At 33.6% G+C, this 27307-nt stretch overlaps 2 protein-coding genes and 1 non-coding gene across 23 annotated transcripts in view; 1 reads left to right on the top strand and 2 right to left on the bottom strand.

Moving 5' to 3' along the window:
- Positions 1 to 509: 509 nt before the first annotated feature.
- On the bottom strand, positions 510 to 11684 carry LOC128188471 (ceramide glucosyltransferase-like). Its single transcript, XM_052859549.1, has 9 exons — positions 11496 to 11684; positions 6927 to 7065; positions 6031 to 6133; positions 5444 to 5545; positions 4931 to 5043; positions 4239 to 4417; positions 4012 to 4098; positions 3440 to 3629; positions 510 to 2896 (listed from the first exon to the last, which is right to left on the bottom strand). The coding sequence occupies exons 1-9, from the start codon at positions 11657 to 11659 to the stop codon at positions 2732 to 2734; spliced, it is 1242 nt and encodes a 413-aa protein (XP_052715509.1). The 5' UTR covers positions 11660 to 11684; the 3' UTR covers positions 510 to 2731.
- A 586-nt stretch (positions 11685 to 12270) lies between these two features.
- LOC128190740 (CAP-Gly domain-containing linker protein 1-like) overlaps positions 12271 to 27307 on the bottom strand; it is a 38231-nt gene continuing 23194 nt past the window's right edge. For 11 of the 21 annotated variants that reach the window (XM_052862899.1, XM_052862903.1, XM_052862907.1 and 8 more), the window contains 12 exons: positions 26013 to 26178; positions 25437 to 25652; positions 23263 to 23466; positions 22789 to 22926; positions 22592 to 22686; positions 22032 to 22152; positions 21144 to 21196; positions 19006 to 19123; positions 18397 to 18559; positions 17572 to 17749; positions 17061 to 17239; positions 12272 to 13324 (listed from right to left, as the gene is read on the bottom strand). In XM_052862899.1, coding sequence (XP_052718859.1) covers positions 12963 to 13324; positions 17061 to 17239; positions 17572 to 17749; positions 18397 to 18559; positions 19006 to 19123; positions 21144 to 21196; positions 22032 to 22152; positions 22592 to 22686; positions 22789 to 22926; positions 23263 to 23466; positions 25437 to 25652; positions 26013 to 26178 — 1993 coding nt within the window. In that variant the 3' untranslated portion in view covers positions 12272 to 12962. Of the gene's footprint in view, positions 13325 to 14372; positions 16578 to 17060; positions 17240 to 17571; positions 17750 to 18396; positions 18560 to 19005; positions 19124 to 21143; positions 21197 to 22031; positions 22153 to 22591; positions 22687 to 22788; positions 22927 to 23262; positions 23467 to 25436; positions 25653 to 26012; positions 26179 to 27307 lie in introns of those variants that run through there. The other 10 variants (XM_052862900.1, XM_052862894.1, XM_052862908.1 and 7 more) reach the window with 3 other exon arrangements.
- On the top strand, positions 13557 to 13630 carry Trnai-aau (transfer RNA isoleucine (anticodon AAU)). Its single transcript has one exon. It is a non-coding gene; the product is annotated as a tRNA-Ile (tRNA).

The following is a 27307-nucleotide window of genomic DNA, read 5'->3' as shown; positions in this document are numbered from 1 at the left end:
CATTTTATGCAGAATGCATCTCGATGTATCGTGTACTTGGAGAGAAGAATCCCTCTGCATTCTGGAGCAGAAAGAACATCAATAAGTGCTGAATCTCCATAATTCCAGCTCCCTTGCAGTTAAGTCGATGGCTCCATTGCGTGCAGCCAAAATTCCGTCTAGGGCCGTGCATTAATTAATATTAAAGTTGACGTGAGTAAAATCCGACACCTTGCAATTTTTACGTCACAGGAACAATCAATGTCTCCCTAGCCAGACATTTGTCTAACTCAACACCTTCACGTCTATTGTTACCGATAAACAGCTTTCTCCTCGATCCCATCGGGGTACCCAACGTGCTAGACTACCACCCCATATGATACTTTTCACATGGAGAGAGAGAGAGAGAGAGAGAGAGAGAGAGAGAGAGAGAGAGAGAGAGAGAGAGAGAAAGTAAGTGTGTATCTCCATGTCCCAATATACTTTTTGCATGTATTTGATAAGAGTTTACACACAACAACAAAACAACCTTTTATTCATATAAAAATCTTTTTTATTCTTTTTTCAGTATAAAAATGACATGAATAACAGAATTGAACACTACATTATGGCAATTCTATAAGAGATAATCATTTTACCCACGGTTTCTGGGTTGACCAGGGTAATTAATCACACAATATCATAACAAGCACAGAGACAATGTGAAACTGAACATTTCTATTAAGTACAATGATAGTTTCATCAAATAACATCATGCGAGTTAAATTAATTAAGATCAGAGAATAAATTTACTTCAAATACAGAGTTACAAGTGCAATACAATATTTCAAAATACAAAGTACTGAATTCATACAATAAGAAATAGAGTACAATATATCATAACAATCTGTTTTTATATTACCGGTAATTTATGAAGGAATTGGAGCTTTGAGGGTGCATGCACATATGGGAATTTTTTTTTTTTTTTTTTTTTAACTAACAATATTTACCTATTCATAAGTATGCATGTACTGTATTTTATTTAAATCTTGAGAGGTCTAGATTAAACCAGACAGATAAAGATAACCCACATTTATATAGCGGGTACAGTTTTGTTGGCATTGTCTAGAGTTTCATGTTCAGAACCGTTGCTCTCCTGTGTAAGTCGGGTGACAAAGGTGAACTCATATCTCTTATCCTACAGCGCATTCCTCCGCCATGGCAAATCAACATTAGATCAGCAAACCCCAGTTACAAATTACATGCTCACAAACAATATCATATCAGGGAAGAATTAATTCCATAAAAAAATAATAATTAATCATAATTTTAAGAAATACCCGAATATTGTTCGATATTTATAAAGCAGTTCTGAAATATTAATTCAAAGCTTGCTTCATTTTTTTGGTAGTATTTGCCATACAAAATAATAAAGTGTGCAACAAATAAGTGCATGAATTTCAACAATAAAAAAACAATCATCAATTAAATTTAGCGCTGTATTTCTTTTCTTCTCTTCATTATCATAAATTAAATCCAAATCATTCATTAGCATGTGATTAAATAAACACAGATTTTTCGACCCCAGTCAACTTTTGGTGGCTTCATTTCGTACAGACTCTTTCCTAAACTTCCTTATTCAGGAAGAACTCATTTTTGGACATAGAACATAATAAAAAAATTTTGTTACTATAACAATAGGTGACATACAATGCAATGTTATGAGAGGACCAGCACTACAAAATCAGGCACCGACTTCAACCACACATCTTCTCATCGAATGGTGGACACTTCAACCCGCTACCCTACCCCCCTGTCTCCTCCCCCATACATCCCAGAAATCAAATCCAACTGCGGATTTATATAAAATCCATAGTCTTATCCGTTTCTTGGATGAGAAATTGAAGGTGGATACAAGGGTCTTCCTATAGCGAGTGTGTCCATTGGAATAAAACGTATATTGAAAAAAAAAAAAAGGTCAATGTACCCTGGGCACAAGAAAAAAAAAAGTTGAACACTCAACAAAACTCAAACAAGTTGGAATAGTTACTTGTACTTGGTTAATTTTTTTCTTTTTGGCAAATGTGAACTTAATATCATAAAATGCAATGACAAGAGGGGAATAATATCCTTCTCAAGTCATACCTGACCATCATTAACAGGGGGAAAAAAAAGAGGAAAGACTTCGATGCAAATAGGTATCAGTGCAATGTTTCGAGCGCTTTGGAGAAATAAATGAGTATTCAGATCTTCCTTAAGATGCATGGGAACTGTCGTCATATAGGGCTTTGTCCTCTTAAAAAGCCCCGATCGGACAGGAATATGGGATTAACGAATAATCAACATCTTATCAAATCAATCATCTTGCTTAATACAATAACCCCCAACCACCCTACCCACTTACTTAATTTATTTTTGTACCCTATCTTTGCCACATATCAGACAAAGCATTTACTGTCAAATTGGATAAATTACACAAGTTTTTAAAAATAAATCAAGGATAAAAATGAATGTGCACATTTTAAACACACAAAATACACTATTTAAAAAAAGAAAAGGACTGGTTAACAGATTGTATGCACCAGAGAAAATATTGTGAGATTGCTTGATAGTTCTTTTTAAAAAAGAAATTCTCTTCCGTTGTTTCACGGCAAGAATTCACAGAACAATAAAAAATTCCGAGTCCATGACAACAATTTTCCACCAGAAAATGACTTGCCGACGGGCTCCGAAATTCTCTTGTTCGTGTCCTCTCTTCTTGGCAGCTCAAGAATCACACAAACTCTTCGATAGTCCCTCCCCATAACACTCTGTATTTCTTGTGTCGCCACTGCACTATGGAAGTTCTGTGACTCTGAATAGTCATCCATATGGATAACACTTCACGTAGAATCCAGGCTACCAGGAATTCAAACTTAGAAAAAGGAAGTGGCCCATTCTGTAAACAAAGGTAAAAAAAAAATTAATAAATTAAAAACAATTCATGACAGACCGCAGTGTGGAATAAGTAGCTATAAATAGAACAGTCAACAGACAGTGGAACTTTCACGCATGGATGACTCTTAACTTCAACTGACTAGCATTAACATTAGAAGGTGAATCACTTTGCATAGAATTACAGTTAATTATCATAAACAGGGACAAACAATCAAGATTTATTGTAGGAATCTACACAAGCCAAAAGAAAACCAGCTCATTTGAATGCAACATTTTTCTCTTGACATTAACAATCATAAAATTACCTTTAAAGTAACAGATATGAAGTCTGTAAAGCACCACAATATCTATAGTACATTATGGACAATCTAAAAATAATTTTTCGAAACAATCATAGATAACCCCCCCCCCCCCAAGACCTTAGACAGTCAATAAAACTGATTTTATGTGTGTATATTTGATGGGAGGGGGGAATTTGTAAGAAGGAGTTCTTGATAATTAATGATTGTTTATTACGGCACTTATTAAAGCCATCTGAACCTACCTCAACACATGTAAGGAGAGCGTAATCGAACAGGAACCAGACTAGAACATGCATGAGGAAGAAGCCCATTGAGCTGATGCCAAAGATGTACTCGGCAGCCCACGAGGCAATCACCCCCATCAGCATACATTCCGACAGGGGCTCAAACAGGATGAGATGAGGTAACAGAGAGATGCGCAGCTGGGACCACCTGAAAAATCACACACAAAAATATTTCAAGTTTGTCCTCTACTCAAAGAAATGTCAAGCTTGTCGAAAAAAATGAAGAAATGGTTTATTTGTCACTTCTGGTCTGGGTGAAATATGAACACATTACCAATATTGGAGAATACTGTACATAGGGTTATTTTTGCCCTTTTACAATTGCAAAAGGTTTCACCCCATCTTGAATTTGCCCAGATACAGTTGTGTTAACAAAGATATTATTTGCAATATAGAATTCCCACAGTCTTAAATTCGTCCTCTGACAATGAAGGCGAAAGGGGTGAAAATTAAACGAGGGCGAATATTTCCCTGTATACAGTAATTTCAAATGACAACCAGTTATTTCAGTACATGTGTTTATTTATTACCTGATGAGTCGTTGATGAAAATGGCCTATGTTGTACTGTCCAGAATTTTGCTGTGCTGGTTGACTACATAATACTGTTTTATATCCCCTGAAAGAATTGAGAAAATATTAGATTACCATTATAAATAGTAATGTCTCATCAATTGAGCTCCATTTTGACTTCAATTACATGATGGATTTTAGCAAAATCCTATCAATGTTCTTTAATGTTAAAGTAAACATACTTACTCTTTTCTAATGTTTTCAGAAATAAAATAATCTTCTGCTAAATATTTTCCTAAAGGAGCCAAGCCCCCTGATTTTTCTAAAATGTCTCTTCGGAAAAGGCAGGACATGCCCGTTGAACAATTGATTCCTACAGAATTAGCACTAAGACAGTTTCTGGACTGAAACGTTCCAAAATAAACCTGCAATAAAAAAAAAAGCACATGAATTAAATCTTCAAAATTATTCATAAACATGTAAACACATTGAGTGCATGTATATGAATTGTAATGTGATGTGTTCGGATTTCTTTAATCAGGTACATTACATGTAAATGTATGTGTCTTTTTATGCTTTGATAATGGCATGAAATGTTTTCTTTATTCACTATGTTTCTAAATAGTCCTAGTTTCCCTATTTCATCCCCTTCATTTGTCCTTCAGGAAGAAGGAAAGGATTTTCTAGTCTATTTGACACCAAGCACTGCAGGTGCTCAGTCAAGCTTATAATGTTTGCCTTTAAAAAGGATTAAAATACTAGATCACAAACTAGAAAATACATGTAAAAAAAAAAAAAAAAAAGAAATAAAAAAGAAAGAAAAAAAAAAGAGGAAGCAATTTTATTACTTTCTGAAACCTTGTTTTATTTTTCTTACACCTGCCAACTTATTTGCCTGTAGATGGGTATCAAATGCATTTTTTTTGGTAAAAACCCACCTTTTCGTAAACAGCAGCGAACCCCTTGCGAGTACAACAATATGGCATCTGCAACACTAGACCGACATCTGGCTTCATGAAGGACATCATGTCCATGAGTGAGTCTGGTTTCACTGGAAGATGAAACAAAAAAATAACTTAGAAAACCTTGTTACTATCGACCAATCGGCATGGCAACCAACGACACACCCCAAAATCTAATCATGGTGATGCCAAATGATCTGTCATCTGACTCTGAACATTTGTCTTCCATTACAGATACAATCACCCTTCTTCATTTGATACTGATGTTTTGTAAGAATCTTATGAGATGTTAACATAATTATCAAGCAGAAGAATTTGATTGCCTCAATTTGAGCGAGGGTTCATTTTTTTTTTCCTTTTACAATCCAGACCTTCCAGGAAGGTGCAAATCGATTTGTACAAATAAGACTTAACTCTCCCTCTCAATCACAAAAAATCAAATTTCTTAAAAAGAAAAAAAGAAGAGCCATCCAGATTTAGAGTACTTACTTAATATACTACTATCAGATATGACTATTAAATCATATTTGGCTGCCTCATATGCTTTGCACATGTTGTTAACTTTCCCGTTTGGGCCAACATATTTTACACCTGCAAACAAAAAAAATCAAAATTGTAAATATTGACAAGTATGTAACATCAACACAAAAAAGGACCAAAAAATAAAGAAAAGAAGTTAAAGCATGAACAAACAGGGAACATTACTTTATTGACCAACCAAGACAAGAGTTATTCACACAGTAAACAGTAAATGTTTGAATCAATACAATAAGTACCATACAAAACACATACATGTACAATAATACTGGTTTGAAAGCTAGGCTGAGGAACTACCAGTACGTGGCTTGGTTTGTATGTAATTCACAGCCATACAGACCAATATATTTAGCCAAGAATAAAGAAATACGACTTTTGATTGTTAACCATTGTTAGTTGCTCCATACAGCCCAGTGATCACCTGCTGCATTGATTATATACCTGAGTATAAGCCATCAAATACATTGATTAAAACCTACTGTGACAGTTTCCTAATGTGAGTCTATTTTTTTTTAATGATTAGGCCCCATATAACTTACCTATAAAAATTTTAGCATCTACTTTTGGGTATTTTTCCATGAGAGCTTTAACAACCATAAGAGCAGGATCACTTTCATCTTGTAAACAGAAGAGGAGTTCAAACTGAAAAAAAAAAATGATAATCATAAAATGAAATAATATTTCATATGAAATTTTTTTTCATTCAAAACTGAATGCACGTCTTCAGCATGTAGGCTGAAGCATATTGCATACCATTATTCTGTAACTAAATCCATTAAACAGATTTCAAATGAGAAGTGACAATAGCATCTGCTATCTGGAAACAGTTTTGATGTTCATAGTTGTGGGCAGTGCCTAACTTGAAAGTCAATTAGACTGATTAATGAAGGAAAACAGGAGATGAAAGGCCAGATCAGGATTCCATTTTATCAATATTCCTCCCAAAAGACTGCCCTGGGATCTGCTGATTGAGCAATGTATCTGGACCCAGCAGATGGCAACATATGTGCATTACAATAGTTTAGGGCTGACTCAGAGGGAAAAACAACACACCAGTCATTTCTTTGGTCCTGTTGCAAGAACAACCCCCCCCCCCCCCTCCCCCAAATATTCCATTTCTTGCAATGCTTTCATGAGTTACAAAATCCTGCTGCTTGCAGTGAAAATGCATTCCATATGCAGAAGTAATTAGCCTGGACCAGACGAGATTGAGATTGTATCTCCGAAGGCTGTTGATGCAAGGGACTCATGAAAACATTGCACAGATAGGAAAATAAATACACAGCATGCCGGAGCTCAGGAAATCCATATACCAATACAATTACCTTCCAATTACTTCTCAAAGCAACAAAGAAAAAAAACAAAACTTCTCTTAAAATTTCACATGGCATCATTACTTAAAGTCTGGAGTATGGAAAATTTCCTGTATACTTACGGATGGATAGACAGTGGTGAAAAAAGACTCTAAATTGAAATACAGGTTTGGATCCACCCCGACCAGGGGTTTAATGATGGACACCCCCTGGAGGTCTTCCGGGGAGGGAGGCGGAATAGGATGGTGTAGACGGTATTTTCTGAAAAAAGAAATGAAAAATTTTTCAAAATGACAAAAATTATCAATACATACTATAAAAATACAAAAATCCTCAAAATATGAGTGTCATTAATTATGAAGCATATTCTATTCCCCATGTTTAAATAGTTACAAATGCAATATGAAATCATAACATTTTTTCCTTATATACATCTACTATTCTGGTTAGTCTTGCATATTTAACCTAAATATTTTGTTGTCACTCATGTAATTTTTTTCTTCTCACAATACATTCTATATTACAAACAAATGTATGAATGCAGGGAAATTCAGGTCAAGAATGTGACCCGAGATTATAAGCCAGCACTGGAATCCCGAACGAAGTCTGTCAACGTCAAGCGTAATAATGTGTACTACATGTCACGTCCTGCCTTACCAACCAAACAACAAACCCCTAGCTCTTAACATCACACCGAACTACACACCCCTACATGTAATACCTTAATTCATTGATCAGATTTGTGACAGATATGGGGCAATAAAAGGAATACACTTTTTAAAAAACTTTAATTTGTACATGACAGTTTACTTAAAGAGTGTATTGTACAGAATTGAGACTTTTAAAGTGTTCACTTGATACTCTTTGAATTTTCACAAAAGCTACTGACGTGTAGTTCACAGGTTTTTAAATAATATCGGTATGTTCAACAGTGTTTGGAAACCATACAGCATACACTGTAAGTTTATAGCAACCAGAGTCTTTTAAACCCTCCCAGGGTCGCTGGTCATTCATCTGGGGTACTAAAAAGCCATTCAATGAGGAAATACAGGTACCCGAATTAAGGAACCTTTTTTTAAACAGGATAAAGGAAAATAAAGTTCTAACAAATATAAAGATTACATATTGAATTTTATTGACCGTGCAATGACTATCACAGACTAACTTTTATCTTTTTAATCTTTGTACTTTGTAGTACATGCAATTCAGATAACATTTTCAATTGTTTCGTTTCAATTGCTCTTCAAATTGCATAACATGCAGTGCTTTCAATGTTGTGAATTTAGCCTTTTTGAAGAGGCTAGTTTGAATTTAAACATTTCCAACAGGTTTTTTTGCCAATTATGAAATCTACAGCCGTGAATTCTGGTCATTGAAATTTGGATATATTGTTTCATGTAGCCCTTTACTGAAAGCCCTGGCATGGGAAATAAATAATTTGTTCTATGTCCAATAAAACACATGAGCACTCATACTGTGCAATTACTGGCATGCGGAACACCTCATTATTCATGATGGCACTAATCTTAATAATCTACTAGCACATGGACAGATACCCCCTTTGACCCACAGCAGGAAATGCTTCCAGTAATCAAATTCAAGTACCATATATCAAAATTGTGAGATTTTGTTTATGTATCCCCTTCCCTCCCTCCCTCATATTACAGCCATATCCTCCCTATCTAAATAACATTAAGCTATGACATGCCCCCCAGATGAACAACATCCCCAGATAAAAACTGGCAGGCCTCTGAAGTCTGTCCATAATTATGATAGCCTATACTGATAACCTACTATCTACATGCACTAGTACCCCAGCTAGTATATCCAACATTAGAGTAGCAATAACAGATCTATACAACCCATTCCAATTTAATCTACTACCAAGTCCACTCATCACTAACAACAATGCCCTGGAGAGAAGCGAAAATTTCATCCTGTGTTAATTGTAGAAGGATGGGGCTTCAAGGAACAAATGGTGTCTTATGCAATGTCCATTTTAATTATGTCCTACAGAGATGACATCAGAGTGACAAGATCATAGCTGTGAACTAGGAAGGTGAACAGAAGAACAATCCACCTTTTCACTATCACACGGCAAGGACCATACGTGGCTACAGGGCTACTTGTAACAGCACTAAGAAGAATACTTTCCTGCTGATCAATGGTTTCCTTACCCCTGGGGACACAGATTCTTTAACATGCATGATTCATTGTTGTCAATTTGTTCAAATATCCATGTCACTACTCCTAGTGTTACGTCAGAGAAATTTTACAACTGACACCAGGTGTCAAGTCGTGACCTCGTTTATTTTTACTTTTCCCTAATACACCCCTACTCACTTTCCCCAACACTTTCCTATTTGATAAACATTTTTTTTTTTTTCAAACATTAAAATCTTACACCTAAGTTGGAGCTTTCAAGCAGCCTGTTACTAACTGAAACACAAATAGCCATCTCAAATGTCAACTACCGGCTAGCTAGATTGTTTACGATACATTATAAATCTTTATTAGATAAAAAAGTTTCATGACTAGGAACTGTCTATCTTGTGCTTTGTACCGGGTTGAATTACATGTATTGCAAGTGAATATGTACATATTAAAACTCTCAGTTAAGAAACAGGTTTAAACCACTACTCCCTTGAGAAACACTCCCATGTTACAATTGTCATCTAAGTACATGTATATGAGCGTTCGTGATGATTTACCCTCTTCAGACACTTCCTCTACGTACTTTTAAGTACTTTATACCCACGAATCAAACATTTCAATTCCTTCTGGTTTCTACACGTACAATCAGGGGGGACTAAGTCTTCTTTGACCCAGCCAAGTTACTTTCAATGCATATATTGGTTACCAAGAGAAAAAAGAGAGTGTTCGTAATACTCTCTAACCTTGACATTTGGTCCTGTCTTTCAAACAATAGAATATCGAAGAAGCCCGTTTTTTTACCTGTCATCAATCAACAGTGTATACACACGAGTTGCCAGTAGACACAGGGACCACAACAGTGCTATGTGCAATGCTCTGTTTACCTTTTATTCTGCCCTGTTTTACATTATTAATAGCAAGAATAACATTTACCACTTTTAATGGCTATGACCAATGTAAACAAAATTTGTAACCATATTTTCTATTGATTTATCAACCCATCACAAATGTATGATTCAGGGGGAAAAATTGGAAGGGGGTTTGTCTTTTCATTTCAATATTCCTTCCTTTTCATTCTTTCTCCTGTCAGTTTTTGCAATATTTATACATATATATATATATATAAACATTGCACAACAAAGCTGTGACGATTATCCAAACAATTCTCATTGACAGTAAACTGTTAGCGAATAGTTAGCAGCCACTTTGAGTTGTAACAGATGTGCACACTGTAAGACTAATTTCATATCTTTTGTGTTGGTCCCATGTTTCGATTCTACGTTGATATAAAGTAGGGGGAGGGAAATTAAGTACACAAAGTGACCATACACACCTAAAACTAGGTCACACAATAGAAACTCAAGTATTTTCCGTGTGATACATGTCTTACATGTAGTTTATGGGGAAAACCCATGAGCTCATCTCTATGTTATCTTGTGTAAATAACAGGAGTAGACTGGCTTCATATCTTCCTATTACTAACTAATCCTACAATATACTAAGCCAGGATATTGCAGCTTCTTGACTATCCCAAGGCCTATTATTAATTATTAATTTACAATGCTATATAATCATTTTTTATAAGATTTACATTTATTCAGGAATGCCACTGCATCCAATCTATTAAGATGCTCTTTCAGCAACCTCATGGAGTGAATATAAAATCAATACTGTAAACAGATTAGAAAGCTCAGTTAAATTATAGCTATCACTCACTGAAGTACCCCTAAGCCACATCATGGCATATCTAATTCAAACCATTAATTTTACAATCATTGAAAATATTTCTTTTTCTGTTGATATATATGTGCATACATAATTTACTACTTTGGGGGGTTCAGGGCATTGAAAACATCAATTGACATCAATGTTCATAAATTGCATCTATAATTCTAGATACATCATTTTCATTTTTCATGTTTGGCAATTATTGCGAATTGTGAGGTAGGTGTGATGTTTGAGCTGTCACAATGAAAACAAGCAGTTAGTGTTGGTACAGCATTTCATCATAATCTAAAACCCTAGCCATCTTAAAACCGTATGAAACCATTCAGCAGGGCGTAGAAACATTGGAATGAGGAGTATATATTCTTCCGGCTAGACAAGATTAAAATCAGGGATATTAGGAAGTCCAATAAGCAGTTTTGATTATACACGAATCGAATCGGATTAATTGATAATCAACACTACATTGGTTACTAAAACGACTCTAGAACACATAGCTTAATCTCTACCATTCAACTAATACCCCGCCCATTTTACCGGCTTGTCGAATAGTCGGCATTCCACACCCATGTTTCGCCGGATATTTTAGAGGCCCGGGTACATAATCAACAAAATTTCTCATTGAATTTTAAAATTCATATGCTGAATGAAAATATGATCATCTTAAAGACTTAGAACAATCATAAAATTGAACAAAATCAAATATTTGGCGAAACACCTCAATCGTTACGAAGGCAACGAGCTCCGACCAGAAGTGGCACACGCCATTTAAACTCAAAATACAGAAAAGATGAAAGTAAAACTGTACTTACCCATAGATTAAGGCTAAAATGTGCATAAACCAAACGAAACACCATCCTCCTAAAATTAAAATAGCAAGAGAGAAAGCAAAATAGTGAGCTACGCTCATATTATCATGGTGACTTTCGTGTGTTCGCCTCTCTAATGAGATCGGTATCTGTGACATCACGGACATGCGCAGTAAGGGTGGTGAGGAGTCAATGTTGCGCTATCATCAACTTAGTCATTGTTTTATCACGAAAATTAGAATGAAAATCCCAATTATGAATAAGAATAACGACCTTAAGTTCACCGTTGTTGATTGTTTATATTTTAAGCGATTGAGTGTCCACAAATTATATGATTCGCTGACTTAAGCGAAGTATTGTAATGTTTATGTGTGTTTGGGGGGCGTTTCTAGGCAGGATGGTAACTGAACGTTCAAATGAAATGTACTGCGTCAGAGAAGGGCTAAGGGCCTAATAGATATTTACTTATCTAGAGCTTATTAATTTAAACTTTGTATGGATAATACTTTAACATGGATATGTGTATAAAGAGTTTATTATAATTTCTAGAAGTATTTTAACTGCCACCTTTCAGTCATATCATTTATAGATTCTCCAGTCAGTTTTTACTGAACAGTTTATTTTCTTTAATTCAGATAAAATATGTTCTGGACCGATCGTTCATGAATACAAATATATATATATGAGTACATAGTTGGGAAAAAAATCCAAACTCTCTGCATAAATAAATATATACTAGCAAAGATCACTGCAAACTTGGAGATATCTGATTTATTCTAAAGTCCAACAATTTCCAAACATTATGTATACATACTGTACATATGCGATTAATTATACAAGTACATGCAATTAAGTAGATTGTATATCACATTTAAAGATTAATATAAGAGTGCTTAAAATAAATAAAAATAAAATTTAGAAAGTTGAGAAATCAATAATCGGTAAATACAGTCAGGTAGTATACCAAACAGACCTATAATTTTAAATTTCAAATTAATACCGGCAATTGCATGGATATGATTGATTAGAAAATGACATAATTCGATCAGACATAAATATCAAATATTAACCAATTCTGTCCCAATAAATGGTCAATAGGGAAGAAATATATCAATACATTTATTATACAATATGCATACTAAATCCATGGTGTAATTTTCAAAACAGCACTTGCTATATTATATTCAAACAAAATGCGTCGACCATAATCAATTCATTACCAGAGTAATTAATATTACAAAAACACTCAACCCTACATGTAATTCTGTTGAAAGATATTATGTAACCCTACATGCTAGCTATATAATAATAAATTATGAACTATTTATCGATCAGTAATAAACATTTATCATACTGTTTCATACGTGATATGTTATACATTATGAAGTTATGTACAGTATTATTATTCATTATTACATGTCTTTTGAATAAAAATAATCTTATTTTAAAAAAAAATGAAGTGCGAATCAATTAGCTAACACGGCAGGAATCATCCATCTTGGCCTCTGTTTGACTTTCTTGCCCACCTTCATGCTTGTCCGTCTCCTCTTCTCCCCCCGAAGGCACAGATTCATCATTTTTGAGGCCTTTATCACATTCCTCACTTTTTAGGTATTTATAATTAGCGGGTAATCCCTCAGATTTCTGAACAGCGGCTTCTGACCCAGTTTCACAACTCTGAAAATTTTTAGGGGATGGTTCATCACCTTTTGAGATAAAGCTCGGAGGGGATGCATCAGATACACATATATTTCCAGGGGGTGATGGCAATTCATCCTCTGCTTGAAAACCCTCTACTGCCTGTGTCAGAACCAAGCACGGATCATGGAACTCTGTAAAAAGTTATTAACGTTAGATTATTTTTGTTTTAGTATTTATCAAAATTGAAAAAAGATCCAAATATTTTTTTTTAATTTGGTATCAGTTTTTTTGTTTTTGTTTTTTTGTTTTTTTTTTATAATTACTAAGGAATTTTGATCCGCTCCTTCATATCACATATTCTTAATATAGCTAATCTTACAATACATAGCATTTATATATATGTTTTACCGTCCGTTTTGCAACGGCCGGTTAGCTCAGTCGGTTAGAGCGTCGTGCTAATAACGCGAATGTCGTGGGTTCGACCCCCACACTGGCCATAATTTTTTTTCTGAATAAGTTTCAAACTAGTTATCATGATACATTTTATTTTACATGTAGTTTTCCTACATCACGCATGTAATTATTATAAATTTACACATAAATTTTCATTTGTGCCCTTGGATCTAGCTTTGGTAGATAAAGGTACGTCATGTATACAGCCATTTAAATCTCCAATATCTACTTTTGAAAGGGAACACTTTATCATTATATCTTTGATACAAGCACTTCTTGCTCACCATAAGAGGCTCTTATTTCACAAAATTAGACATCTTATACTTTTTCAGCAGGTACTGTAATTTAAAAAAAACCCCAAAAAACCAAAGCCCCATTTAATAAAGTCTCGCACTTGGCCTAAAATACTAAATAATATAGGTCAATACCATGTCCTCGGTAAAGTCAATTCAATCAGACAATTTAAATCCAAATTTTTACCTTGAGTTGTGATCAGTTTTCTTTATCTAAATACCAAGCAGATCACTTTTATATTTTAGATCCAGTCTTTTTAGCAAGGCAAGTAACATTACGAAGATTGTGCACTTGGCTGAGCTAAATTTTTGAGCATACATATTCTTTCCTCTGCTAGTTTTTAAAAAAATTAACAATTTTGTTTTCTCATCTACATGTATGTGTATATATTAATTAACAAAAGATGTTTTCTCATCTACATGTATGTGTTTATATTAATTAACAAAAGAAACTATTCAACTGATAATTGAATTCATCACAAGGAACAAACTGTTTCATACATGTACCCATTTTATTGTTTTTTATTAATAGAGAGAAAATCCTAGAGGCGAATACATGTATATTACATTTTTAATATAATAACATTAACAAAAAGCTTTGTCAATCAATATGTACACTTTAAAAAAAAGAAGAAATAACTTACAACATATACATGTGAAATACAGACATATTCTCACAAAACTGTGTACATTATGGTTGTTAATGGTTCAATGAGAGATGAAAAGCATTCACAAACCAGCATTCACCAGCATACAGCATCAATGAGAAAATGTCTATCTAGATGGAATGCTTCATTTTTTTTATCATTAATAAATGGCTAGTATCTCAGCAAAAACAAGCAAATATTAAACCAGCTAAAAATACTACCTTTGAATTAAAATCTAATTTCTCGGTCAAACTGTTAAAGTATGCAATACAGATTTATCAATATTAACTTGAAGAAAAGACATAAATTTAATAGGGGAGCTTGGAAAGTTGGGGTTGTGATTTTATTCATATCTCTTCATTTATATATATAATTAACATATAATCATTAATCATAAATAAATAGTACATGTAGATATCTATATCCCTGAGATATCCTAAAATTACGAAACAAAAAGTTGCAAGAAACTAGAAAGAAATTAACTTAAAAACTTCAGCTATCATAGCACGATTTTTATAAGCATTTTCCATCAAAATTAAATTCCAGAATAGTTTCAAGTACATTTAACACCTAACATTATTCCCAATTGCATGAAGCAGCATAATTAATGAAACTACCAGCTAGCTACTCAATCCCCATCATTATATATTTTATTCTCATTGAACAAAAGTCAAGCACCATAGTTCATTTGTGAAATACAGGACATGAAAATTTGCTGTAAAATTTGTGCAATTGTAATGTTTTCCCCATAAACATAATTACATCATTAGTCCCTGTATTCAGAATAATATAATTTGCTTGACAGTTGTCAGAACTTTTCTGAAAGAGGGAAGAAGGGGGGTGGGAGACAAAAGGGAGGTAATAGACTAAAAGGGTGAGCCACACTCAAACTATGACATAAATACAAACTGGTTAATTTTGTGACTACTGACTTGATACACACCTCTTCAAAAATTTCAATCCTATTTGAGATTAACCACAGCTAAAATCATTACTGGCATAATATGAACTAGATTACCATAGTATACAAAAATAATCTTTTTTTTTTTGTTTTATCTAATCTATGGGATGACAAAAGGAATCATCAAATGCAAATCGTCGCACAAAACAGAATATGCCCAACTGCCATGAAAAGCAGCAGTATCGAAACAGAGGACCATCAGAGACAATTCTACTTTGTTAACATAATAGTTAATCTCAATTCTACAAGTTGTGTGTTAATTGTTGGAACAGAATCCCAGCACAAAATGTGATCTCTATTAAAATCCCAAATCCCAGCATATAGCACTCCATGTCAGTGTTAGGAATTGGGATTATTATACATTATCACATTAAATCTAGCATCTTCTTTTCATTTTCTATAGCATCTTACGGACACATAGCTCTCGACTTAAAGCACTTTTCTGAGCCTAACCGCTGTCTTCAATATTGCTTCACAACTTACAAGGAGAGTTTTCAATTCTTAAACAGCGCTGCTCTACATCAAACCAAAGACCCAATACCATACACATTTCTCAACAACGGTGCCATGATTCGCAAGTGATCAATGCTTGGATTTTACATGTACATGTACAACCAACACATCATAACATTTCTAAGATCAGTCTACTTTCTAAATTCTGTGTCAAACTTGCTCTACAGTCTATCTATTCATCACACCAAGATTCCTGACAATGTGTTGTTCAATGTTCATCTCTGTTACCACATATTCAGCAATTAAATTTCCAACTACAAAACATGATAGAATGTCCTTTCCAATATTATTCTGTATATCATATCAATAAATCCCCAAATAAATCCTATGGTTGCAATTTCTGATATAATTTTCAGTCATATTCTGAAGTCTCGGAATAGATTTTTTCAGCATCATTTTTTGACATAATTTTTGGATCCTGTTTATGCATGTTGTGATCTAAGTGACTGTATCAGGAGTGGATCATGCGGGAGTGTGAGAGTGTTTTATATGGAGCTGCCAGAACTGTTAGTGGAGTCAGCAATCCAGGTTTAAAATGTCTGTTCATCATCGCATTCGTCGGTCCAATGGCCAAACACTGCAAAAAGAAACGTCACATTCACCTCAAATCCTACAAGCTACAGCAGTGGAATCTATTGCACACACATGTCCATAATTCTATTAACAATAATTATTCTAAATAAATAAGGAGTAAAAATCAAGGAGTGAAATCAAATCAAAATATCAAAACGGCATTCTAAACTGTGTGTGCAAAAATCATAATATGCAAATAAAATTTATTTCTATATGTATTTCCAATTGTAGTGCATTAGACATTCAATGAATACATCTTTTCCCTATATGTAAAGATCATGCCATGCTAATGATACTATAATTCTTGTTTTAACATTGACAGTGTATACCTAGGTTGAATATCAAGTTTAGTAGCTGAATACAATGAAGAATAGTAATAAAAATGATGAAAACTGATAATGATGATGATGATGATGATGAATGATGAGGATTAAAGTGATGATAAAAATGATGACAAATTATAAAATGATTAAAAGTACACACTGACCTTCACAGATATCACAGTATGGACGGGAGGCTTTCCTGTCGCCATGGTAATGGGTGGGGGAGGGGGCGTCGCCATCTTCATAGTCCATGGCTTGTAGAGGGCAGTCGTCAGTATCGTGCTGATCAAACACATCACAAATATCACAGAACAGACGAGGAGGGGCGCGGGACTTAGGGGCTCTGAAATCATTGAACAGTAAAACTTACTACATGTAGTTATGTAAAAAACATGAAAGCTAAATTATTTTACATTAAAATTTTTCTTTTAATTGTTCTTTCAATTCAGGAATTGTACAAGTGATCAGTAAAATGATTTTTTACCCCCAAATTTGGTTCAAATTCCAGCTAAGTGTCAATGTAACAAAGTGCACATACTTCATAGCTCATACCAAGTGGAATATTGAGCACTCTTAATTTGTATCAATCATTTGGTTTTTACTTTGACTTTGATTTAATCAGAATGTTGCACTTGGTTAAAGCTTTATACTTTTATCATAGGGGAGATAACTTACTCAGATTCCATGGAGCTATCACCGTCTCCATTAGTAACGACTCCTGACTCCATAATCTCCAGGCGAGTCTTAAATTCATTGTTTTTCTTTTGCAGATCAACGATGACGGAATTCAAAAACTCCACCTGACCTAAGGCAGCGTCCCTCTCCTCAGTTACCTTGGAGGTTGCTTGGTTACCTGGAACAAAGGAATTTAAGATTTAAAAATGTCCTCGAAATTATACATTCATGGAGTTCCTGGAGAATCAGCTACATTGAAATGCACATTCAAAGAATCACAAATGAACTGAATCCTGAAGAAATCATTGTTGGAAAATTCAAAATTGAAACGCAAATTTCCATCCCCTATAAAAATAAAAACATGTACTCCCGTTATTAAATGTGGCAAAATTTAAGACTATATATAAGAAAATCTATGTTCACCATGCCCGTGGTCTACCAAATAAGTCAATATCTAGAAGGTCTAGAACGTCTACAAATGTTCCAAGACCCAGGAGGGAGTGAGGGGACATTTTTTTTTCTCAAATTAGAAGATTGCTTAGTCAAAAATTAATACCTATAAAAACTATAAAATCTTAATAAACAGAGGAAATGTTTTTTTTTTTTTCTTTGATGGAACCCCATTTTAAAAAAGATATAAATTGTCATGAACCAAACATTGTACCATGAGAAAATTTGTTGTTGTTGTTGATATCATATCAGCTGGAGGTATTTCAATAAGACAGGAGGCAATTCCAAAAAAACAATTTCATTTTGGCTTAAGTATCCACCGGTACAACCCACATGTAACACGATTCTCCTGCGTAATGCTCCCGGCCCACTTACCAGCTTCATTACTGGCGATGTTGGAGGCATTCGTCTTGGCCTCCTTCAGAGAATTCTCCAGCCTGCTGATCTTCTCCAGGAACTCCGACTTCTCATTCTCCATTTTCTGGACTTTTGTCCTGTACTCTTCCAAGGAAGAATTCTCATTTTGTAGATTAGAAATCTGTTAAATAAAAGAGAAAAATTCATACCAAAATGTGGAAACATTAAATACAATTAGATAAACTAAAGCAGATGTTTCTGTTCATTGAAATACATGTACATGCTCTGGTATAGTGTACACAGTATACACCTACAAACTGTAATCAAGCTGCAGGTTCAAATACTTCAAAGTTAATTAATATTTATAATCCACACCACAATCTCATCCAACAATTATTTGAATTTTACTTTTTTTTCTGGCATTTTTATCATTTGTATCATAACTGGTATGATCTTTGAAAAAAAAAAATCTTCCTTTAATAAAAGGCTTAATTTGGTAAAATTTTAAGTTTTTATGCAATCTTAATTGAAAAAAAAAAGTTAAGATGCAACTTTGATTACATGACCCAAAAAATCCCTACACAACCCCGCCCCTCTCCTTTTTTACAGCTAGAGTGCTTAGCGTACCTGTTTTTTCTGTTGGTCCAGTTCGCTGGCCTTCTGCTGTAAGAGTTGGGACTTGTTATCTAGCTGACTCTGTAGTGATGTGTTAGCATTCTGTAGCTCATCCAACTCTTGACTGTGTCTATAAGCACATCAGACATTCAGATTAGAATTGTTAGTCTTGAAAAAAAAAAATCTTATTTTTTCAATTTATACACTAGTATTAAATTCGTGTACATTCAAGAAAAATAACCCGAACAAGTTATTTGCTTTATGCCAAACATTTGATTATTTACTGATTGGGTTGCACTGTATTTATTGGGTTTTTTGCTTATACATGTAGATCATGACTGAAAGCTGTCCTTACTGTCAGCAAAAATCTCAAAATTAACTAAGTTTGCTGTGAATTACTGATTGTATTGAAATACTTATTGAGATTCACAAGCAAACCTGTACTCTATTTTTTCAATGCAGACAAATTTTCAGTGTAAAAAGAGTATGAAAACTTTGAAATTTAAAAAGTTTTCCTCCACACAAGATGTATTTTTGTCCCATTCACCCTCACTGACAGTGGGAAATTTTAAATCAGGCTATAAAAAATAGTGCAAAATTATAAACTTAAATGCTTCATTTTCAGCATTCATAGCAAGCCTGGTCTGTACCACTAAATCAAAAAATATTATGCTATGTAGCAGTCTATATCAAATAAAATTGATATGAACTGTTAATAAAAAATTCTTATTCTAGCAATCAAGAATTCAGTGGATGATGTTACATGCTATTCATGTACATGTATGTATGACACAATCAACAACATCAGAGAACATAGAGAAGGTCAGATAACAAATAGAAAAGTCTTACAAAGAATACACAACAGATTGCAAGCTGTTATTAAGGAAGAATGGAAACACCTCCATTTCATGACATTAATAGTCTTTGTTTATTATCACAATAAATATTAACTGCAGTTTATTTCTTCATTTACCATTTAATTCTCGGAAAACAGCTCAGTTAGATAAAAAGCTAGCAAGTGTAAGTCATGAGGGCTTTCAATTTTTTTTTGCTTATGCCCCCCCCCCCTGCATTTTACATACATATTTCTATTAAATAATAGAAAATTTATATATTTTTTGAAACATGAACACATTGGTTGTTGTTCTTTTGTCTGTTTTTATATATTGGTGTCCCATTTCTCCTAACAAAAGTAAAGAAAACATGAAATAATTACTTCAGGTATACACATAAATGTTTTTGTGTACCGGTAAATGATAAAACAATAAAATACTTCTTTGTTCAAACAACAGAGTATTTCTGACTTTTATAGAACTACAGATAATAGTATTTTTAGGAATTTTAATGATTTTCATTAGCTGAGGTAACTTGCTGGTGGAATGCATATCATAGTGTACAAGATTTAGTACTGATAGCATGGTTAAGAAGCTTTTCTAGCATATACATGTATTAAAAGATCTGCTTTTCTTCAAAGTCTATCATTTTCTTTTTAATTTTCCATGTAATAAGTTATAAGCTATAGTAAAGTATGTACGTGAAAATACAAATACAAATCATTTGTTTTTTAATTTGCGAAGATCATAGCTTCAATTATTTTCTTTCATGCTGATGACTTATTTGTGGTATTTTCATTCCTCCCCTCATTTCTGGTAGAAGGGGTTTTAATCCTTAAAAGAATATCAATTTTTCAAACAATAATATTAAGCTGCATGTAAAAACAAATATTTGAACAGTTAACTCTTATATAGTAACAGCTTCATGTCAACTTTTGATACTAAAAATTAAATGAAGAAATAAGTTTAGATATAAACATGGGCTGTGTACATGGATAAGACTAAACTATGAAACATGCTCACATAAAGAATCAAAGACAAATCATGCTCTTTGTGTGAAATAAAAAAAGGGTTTTCCAGATAGATGCAATACAACATTAAATATGCTTCTATAAACATATAAACCCTTACCATAAAAAAGAACGGTATTGTGTGTAGGAACAGCCAGAAATATAAAACACAAATATTATTTTTGTAATACAATAATTATAACCATAGTTTGAAATCAAATAATGTTGTATTTTTTTTTTCCAGTATAATGCTTAAGATATACTGTATTTAAATAACTGTAGTGAAGTAAGGGAGATAACACTGTACCTGGTCTGCATGTCCTCCACTTCTCTGTTTAGTTTCTGGTTCTGGTCTTCCAGCTGAGAGGGAGAGAAAAAAAAGAATGAATATAACATTTTCTGGTCTTCCAGCTGATAGAGAGAGCAGAAAAAGAATAATTATCACAAACATTTTCTGATCTTCCATCTGAAAGAGTGAGAGAGGTGAAAAAGAAAGGAAAATATATTAAACATTCTAATGCATCAGCTTGAATACTGATTTCTTGAACATCATGGAAATGTTGATGTGAGTTGGAAGTCCCAACCATTGCTTCTTTATGTAGTCTAACCTCTATATCTTGACTGCTGCGTTATTTAAATGATTTTCTTAAGGTCAGACGACACATTCCTCAATTTTAGATAACCTTTTCCAGGAATTTGTTAATGGTTTATTACTACTTGCAAAAAATTAGGGTACCTTACCAGGCATTTCTGCAAGATACTAGAGTATGCATTTTCCTATATAATCTTCTTGAAAATACACTTGAATTGCTGATATAAAAATAAAAACATCTACAGCACAGCGTAATTCACTAAATTAGAAGTATATCTCCGCCGGGCGGGGATTTGAACTTACAACCTCTAGAACCTATATGCTTCTGGCAGTGAGTGGCCACAGTTCTAACCACTCGACCATGTACACATGTAACCAAATTCAAGTAAATTTTGATCATTTTTATAGTAATTATAAAATTAATGTTTTTTATTGGAACTCTTTATTACGAGGAGATACAAAAAAGATTCTCGAGGAACGTGTCGTCTGACCTTAAGTCCTATAGAGTTTGAGACAATGAAGTTTGACTGTATTCTATTTTGATTGCAACCAATGCATGAAATCTTTGCAGGGCTTCAATCAAGCAAGACATCATTGACCTACCCTTGTTCTTTCCTCAGTCACCAAGTTGGCAAAGGTGAGCTGAGCCTTCATGGAATCCCTCTCTGCCTCCATCTCTGTGTACGACTTCTGCAGATCAGCGAAGGCTTTCTGACTCTCCTCTCTACAAAGGCACAATGAATATTGTATTCGTTATTTTCTCCTATTCAAATGAAGAGAAAACTGCAAAACCTAACACATGTAAACAGTCTTTTTGATCAAGAACATTGTAACTGTAATTCAAGTCAAGAATATTGTTAGTGACTGAAATTCAAGTCATGAATATTATGACTGAAAATCAAGTTTCTAAACAAATTAAATATGTTATTCCTTCAATTACAGTTGTTAAAAACACTTCTCTTTCTGCGAAATTGTTTTTCTCATTATTATTTAGATGTTTAATGATACAGTATGGAGAATTATATTTACTGTACTTAAATTCTTAAATAAAAGACTTGTTTTTTTTAAACATAAAGTGCCAATGCCTTTTATTTCCACAAGAAAACAACAATGTAATAATTTAAGAATGCCGGGGTATTTTATGTCTGTGGCTGGGTACTTACAGACGCTGTTGGAAAGCTTCAGATGCAGACTCCTTCTGTGACACTTCAGCAAGAGTCTCTTGATGTGTGCTTATTTCTCCCTTCATTCTCTCAACCTTAAAAAAAATATCATACAAAGCATTACAACATTTTGTCTTAAGTGTAAGATAGACTTTTTTCTGTTGGCCATTGAAAAAGACTTTGCTAAGGTTTCTTACCTCTTTTTGTAGCTCTTCAATGTGCATGTCTTTCTGTTGTAGAGAAGCCTTGGTTGTAATGGCATCATCATGTAATCGCTCTTTTTCTTGGATAACTTTAGATTTCTCTGCCACTACTTCATCTAATTCTTTTTGAGTCTGCAAGAAAAAATTACTTTTCATTTATACATGCGTATCATGAGTATATCTAATTTAAATATCATACATGTACATGTATATCATGATTTTTAAAAGTTTTTTTTATAAAGACACTTCTGTCAAACTGAAACAAATAAAATACTTGAAAAACTTGACAAAAATGGAAGAGCATGCAAATTAATTAGGTCAATAAAATGGTTTAATTATATTATTTAATTTTCAAACAGCACAAATACGATAAAAATTACTTTGAATCATAACAATTCAAATTATGCATGAACAGAGATGATCATTACCTCATTACTTGGGTTTTGGCTTATACCATGACCTCATTACCTGGTTTCTAGCTTTGTTTGCCTTTTCCACTTCCTCCCCCAGGTCCTGCAGCCTCTCTTCCAGAGCGCTGAGGTCGGCCGTGAACTTCTCCCTCTCCGACTGCGCCTTGGATACCTCCACCCTGGCTTGGATCAGTTCCGTGTTGGCCGAGTCTCGCTCTGACTCCAGTCGCTTCACCTGTTTCTCCGTCTTCTCTTTTTCAAACTACAAAGTCATAGAAAGTTACTTCAAAATTACACAATATTCATTTAACAAATTCCTCAACAAAAGAAGCGTGATTGATGTACAATGAAAGTGAGTAAAGAAAATTTAATTTGTTTTTCCAAATGGAAATGGTTTTTTTTCAAATAAAAACGTTTGCATAAGTAAGGATTAGAAGCAAAATGGTAAAAACTATCCTCTTTTAATCCAAGCGTTCCTAATTCTTTGGACCAGAATTGCACATTTTCTTATCCACAATTTTACAACTGTTGTTTATAATGTATATCATGTTCTGATTAAGGTTCAGGGGGTATAAATTAGTTTGAATTAAGTTTGTGTTGGGGTACAAATATTCAGATACAAGTTGACAAGTGTGTTATTTTTTTGAAATATTTAAATATATATATTGGTAATCCATTTCATTTTGTGAATGGGAAATGTTCAAAAATATTAGATTCATTACTTGTGAAAAAGAAATTGAATTCTACGAGTGTCAAGATATTTTGAGAAACCATACTTTATTACTATAAAAAACATCCTTTCCCAATCTAAGATAATCTATCACCGTAAAAATCTGTTTAAATAACTAAGACACCTAAAAAAAGAATAATTCCCCAAAATAAAAATCTACCCTTATAACTAACCCACCTAATAAAGAATGATTAACAAAAACAAAAAGATAGACTTTACAATTTATTTTGAACTAAAACCACTTTATTTACGTGTGACAGGTATATAGAGATCAACATCTTTTCAGTACTAGAACAATACATGCATCTTGCTGTTCAGCTAAACAACATTCAAATTTGCTTTCTACACTATAAAGACATAAAGGGTGTTGAAGATTTTTATCTATATATAGAGTCTTGTTTTAAAGAATAATTTCTAAAAGTTTTTGACTGAATTTACCGGTAGTCAAAAATATATGCTGGATTATTTGCTCTTAGAATTGGACTATGTGCAAGGTACTATTGGTATAGAATATGGACAATTGTTGGATGAGAAAAATTGACAATGAGCACACACAGATTAGAAAAAAAAGTTGAATTGTTTCTCAAACAGAATTCATCTCTCCTCTTCATTTTCACACTCCCTTTTTTTAAATTCTAACACATATCAATTCTATATACCAGGTATTTAAAATAAATCTCATATACTGTAATATTATTCTAAATTAAGAAATTCATTAAAAATGCTCATAATAGATCAAGCCACTTCGGAGTTGATTAAGAGGTTGTTGTCAAAGATTAGTATTTCTTCACACCATACCAATTTAAACACAACTGATTTGGAGTTATGTTTAAATGTGGAGTGGAGGGTTTCGGGGAGGTGGTGTAGTAGAAGAGAGATAAATTGTGCGACTTCAGACAATGAGTGACCACGCGGGGCCTACAGGCCCACCTACCTTCCATGATTTTAGATGCTGTGGGAAAAGCAATTATGAAGGTTACAGTATCGCAATGTGGTAAATGACTGCATGTACTTTATGATTAAAATCAAAAATATAACATAATAGATGATCGATGCATAGTTGATGTGAAGTGAAAACGTTGACAAAGCAAAGCTAGTCATGGTGGTTTTAACAATGTATCTCTATGTTAAATGTCAGAAAAACTTTGTGCACTCTGAATCTAGAATACAGAATTTAAAACTGGCTCCACGGCTACTGTCATGGATTATACCAACTTTTGTGTAACTTTAATTCAATTATGACATCATAATGCTTGACATTACGTTACTAAAGCTAATAACGAGCTCTAAATAAACCTCTATACGATCAAGACGTCTTTATCTATGCAATACATTCCACAACATTTACAAGGAATACCTGGAATGCAGAGGAAAAGTGAGATTGAAATTTAAAATATGCTTGACCTCTGTGACCCCTGTGTCTGTCATTTGAGACCTCTGACCTGTGTGACCCCTGTGTCTGTCATTTGAGACCTTTGACCTGAGTAACCCCTGTCTCTCACCTGTAGAGCCTCCTTTTCCATGGTGATCTTCTCCAGCACCTGTTTATGGGCCTGTGTCTGTACGGCCTGCCTCTCCTGTTCCTCGATGCTCTCCTGTAGCTGTTTCTTCAGCTCCTCGATCTCCTTGATTTTACGCGATAGGGCATCCTCATTGTCCTTTTTGTGGTCCTCTGACATTTTCTGCATCTTAGACTTTGCTTTTGATAATTCCTTTTGCTGTGAGAAAAATTGTAGTATACATGTTCAAGTATCTTCTGTTATCTTGTGCATATTAATGGAACAAATAGCTTCTTCAATCACATGTTGCAATGCATAAACATCACCTACATGTACATGTATACGTAATAGTAAAAGATATAAAAAGATGAGGTCAGAGAAAAACTTAGACCTTGTGTCAAACAAATGCTGCACACAACATACATCTTTGGTCAATTTAAACCACAAATTTCTTCTGAATATTAAGGTTTGATTTTCCTGGTTAATATCTAATTTCATAAGAAATCATGAACCTTAATTTTTCTTTATCAATAAGATAACCTTGTACACGTAATTCAAATGAAATGCAGTTATACTTACTAAATCCTCTATTTGACTATTCTGTGTTTTAGCTGATTCTTCATATTTAGATACAATATTTTCCCTTTCCCTAATTGTCTCCCCTTTAAGATTCTCAATTTCGTCGTTAAGTTTTCCCAATTGTTGAGTAGAATTTGACAAGGCGGCTTGTAGATCCTGAATTTTTCTGAAAATCATTGCAATTCAAAATATTTAACACCAGAATGAGAAATCCAAGGATAAAATTTCAATTTCTATGCTATTAGGTCTCAATTTGCCAATTGGCATTAATGGTAATTTTACAATCATGCCCAAAGTTAGGCATTTTTTTTTTTACCCCATGCATACATGTTTATTATATTATTTCATTTTTATGCAAGATGCATATGATTTGATACATGTATAATAATCATAAAATTAAAAGTTTATCTAATTGTCGATAGTGAATCTGTTTACTGTTAAAATAGAAAATACCCAGAAAGTCAGCTGAGTATCAATTTACATTCATACATTAATGACAGTGACACACCAGAAAGAAAAAGACACAGGTGACCTTAACCTGGTGGGAGAAGTAAGATTTTTCATTAAAAGTTGGACAAATAAGCGATTGAAATGAAAAATGCATTGTAGTGAAGGCAAAGTTTTAAATTAAAGATTTTAAAATTATATTATACATTAAATCAGTAAATTCTTGAATTAAGGCTTTAAAAAAAATTAATTAGAAAAAATGTTAATAAATATAAAACTCTGAATAGATTTCAATATATTTATTTGAACTCAAAGTACATTAGATGTAATATATTTCCCAGAACATGAATCCATGTCCTTCTGTCTTCAATTCTGTAAAACAATTCGAGTAAGATGAGGGCAAGAAGGTGTTAGTTATATAAAGCCATGGTTAGAACATTCTAAGGGTAAAAGTTCTAGGGTTAATTAAGGAGGCTCAATAGTCAGCAAATTAACCATCAGATCTACCAACAACTTTCAAATTTGATTTGTTAACCTATAAACAATTATTTAGTGAAGAAAAAATCCAAATATTTTACATTTTAGATTTGAGTATTTTCCAATATTTTCATATAGAGCTCTTCTTTTAAAGGAGATCAATACAGTCTAAAAATAGCCACGACCATCGAGCCCTCTTAAGTCCGGGACCTTTCTCACGAACAAAGGTCCCTTAGAGCTGTTACGTAAGGGGTCTGTTAATTAGGCTATTAGTACAGAGATTACAAAGGGTAATAAAGAAGAGATTTTGGTTGTGCAAGCCAACAATGTCATACAAAGCAAATTTCTCATCAAGAAGCCATCCAGCTAAG

Source organism: Crassostrea angulata, chromosome 6 (genome assembly GCF_025612915.1).
Source record: "Crassostrea angulata isolate pt1a10 chromosome 6, ASM2561291v2, whole genome shotgun sequence".
Taxonomy (NCBI): Eukaryota; Metazoa; Mollusca; class Bivalvia; order Ostreida; family Ostreidae; genus Magallana; species Magallana angulata.
Note: the sequence above shows the minus strand (reverse complement) of the source record. Positions and strands in the feature narration are given on the sequence as shown.

Bases quoted from the DNA above. Each gene is read 5' to 3' on its own strand.
- LOC128188471 (XM_052859549.1), bottom strand. From the start codon at position 11,659: ATGTCCGTGATGTCACAGATACCGATCTCATTAGAGAGGCGAACACAC. The intron at 4,418-4,930 runs GTGGGTTTTTAC...TTTTTATTGCAG, and splicing joins TCGCTGCTGTTTACGAAAAG to GTTTATTTTGGAACGTTTCA. The intron at 3,630-4,011 runs GTAATAAATAAA...GTGATTTTTCAG, and splicing joins TTTCATCAACGACTCATCAG to GTGGTCCCAGCTGCGCATCT.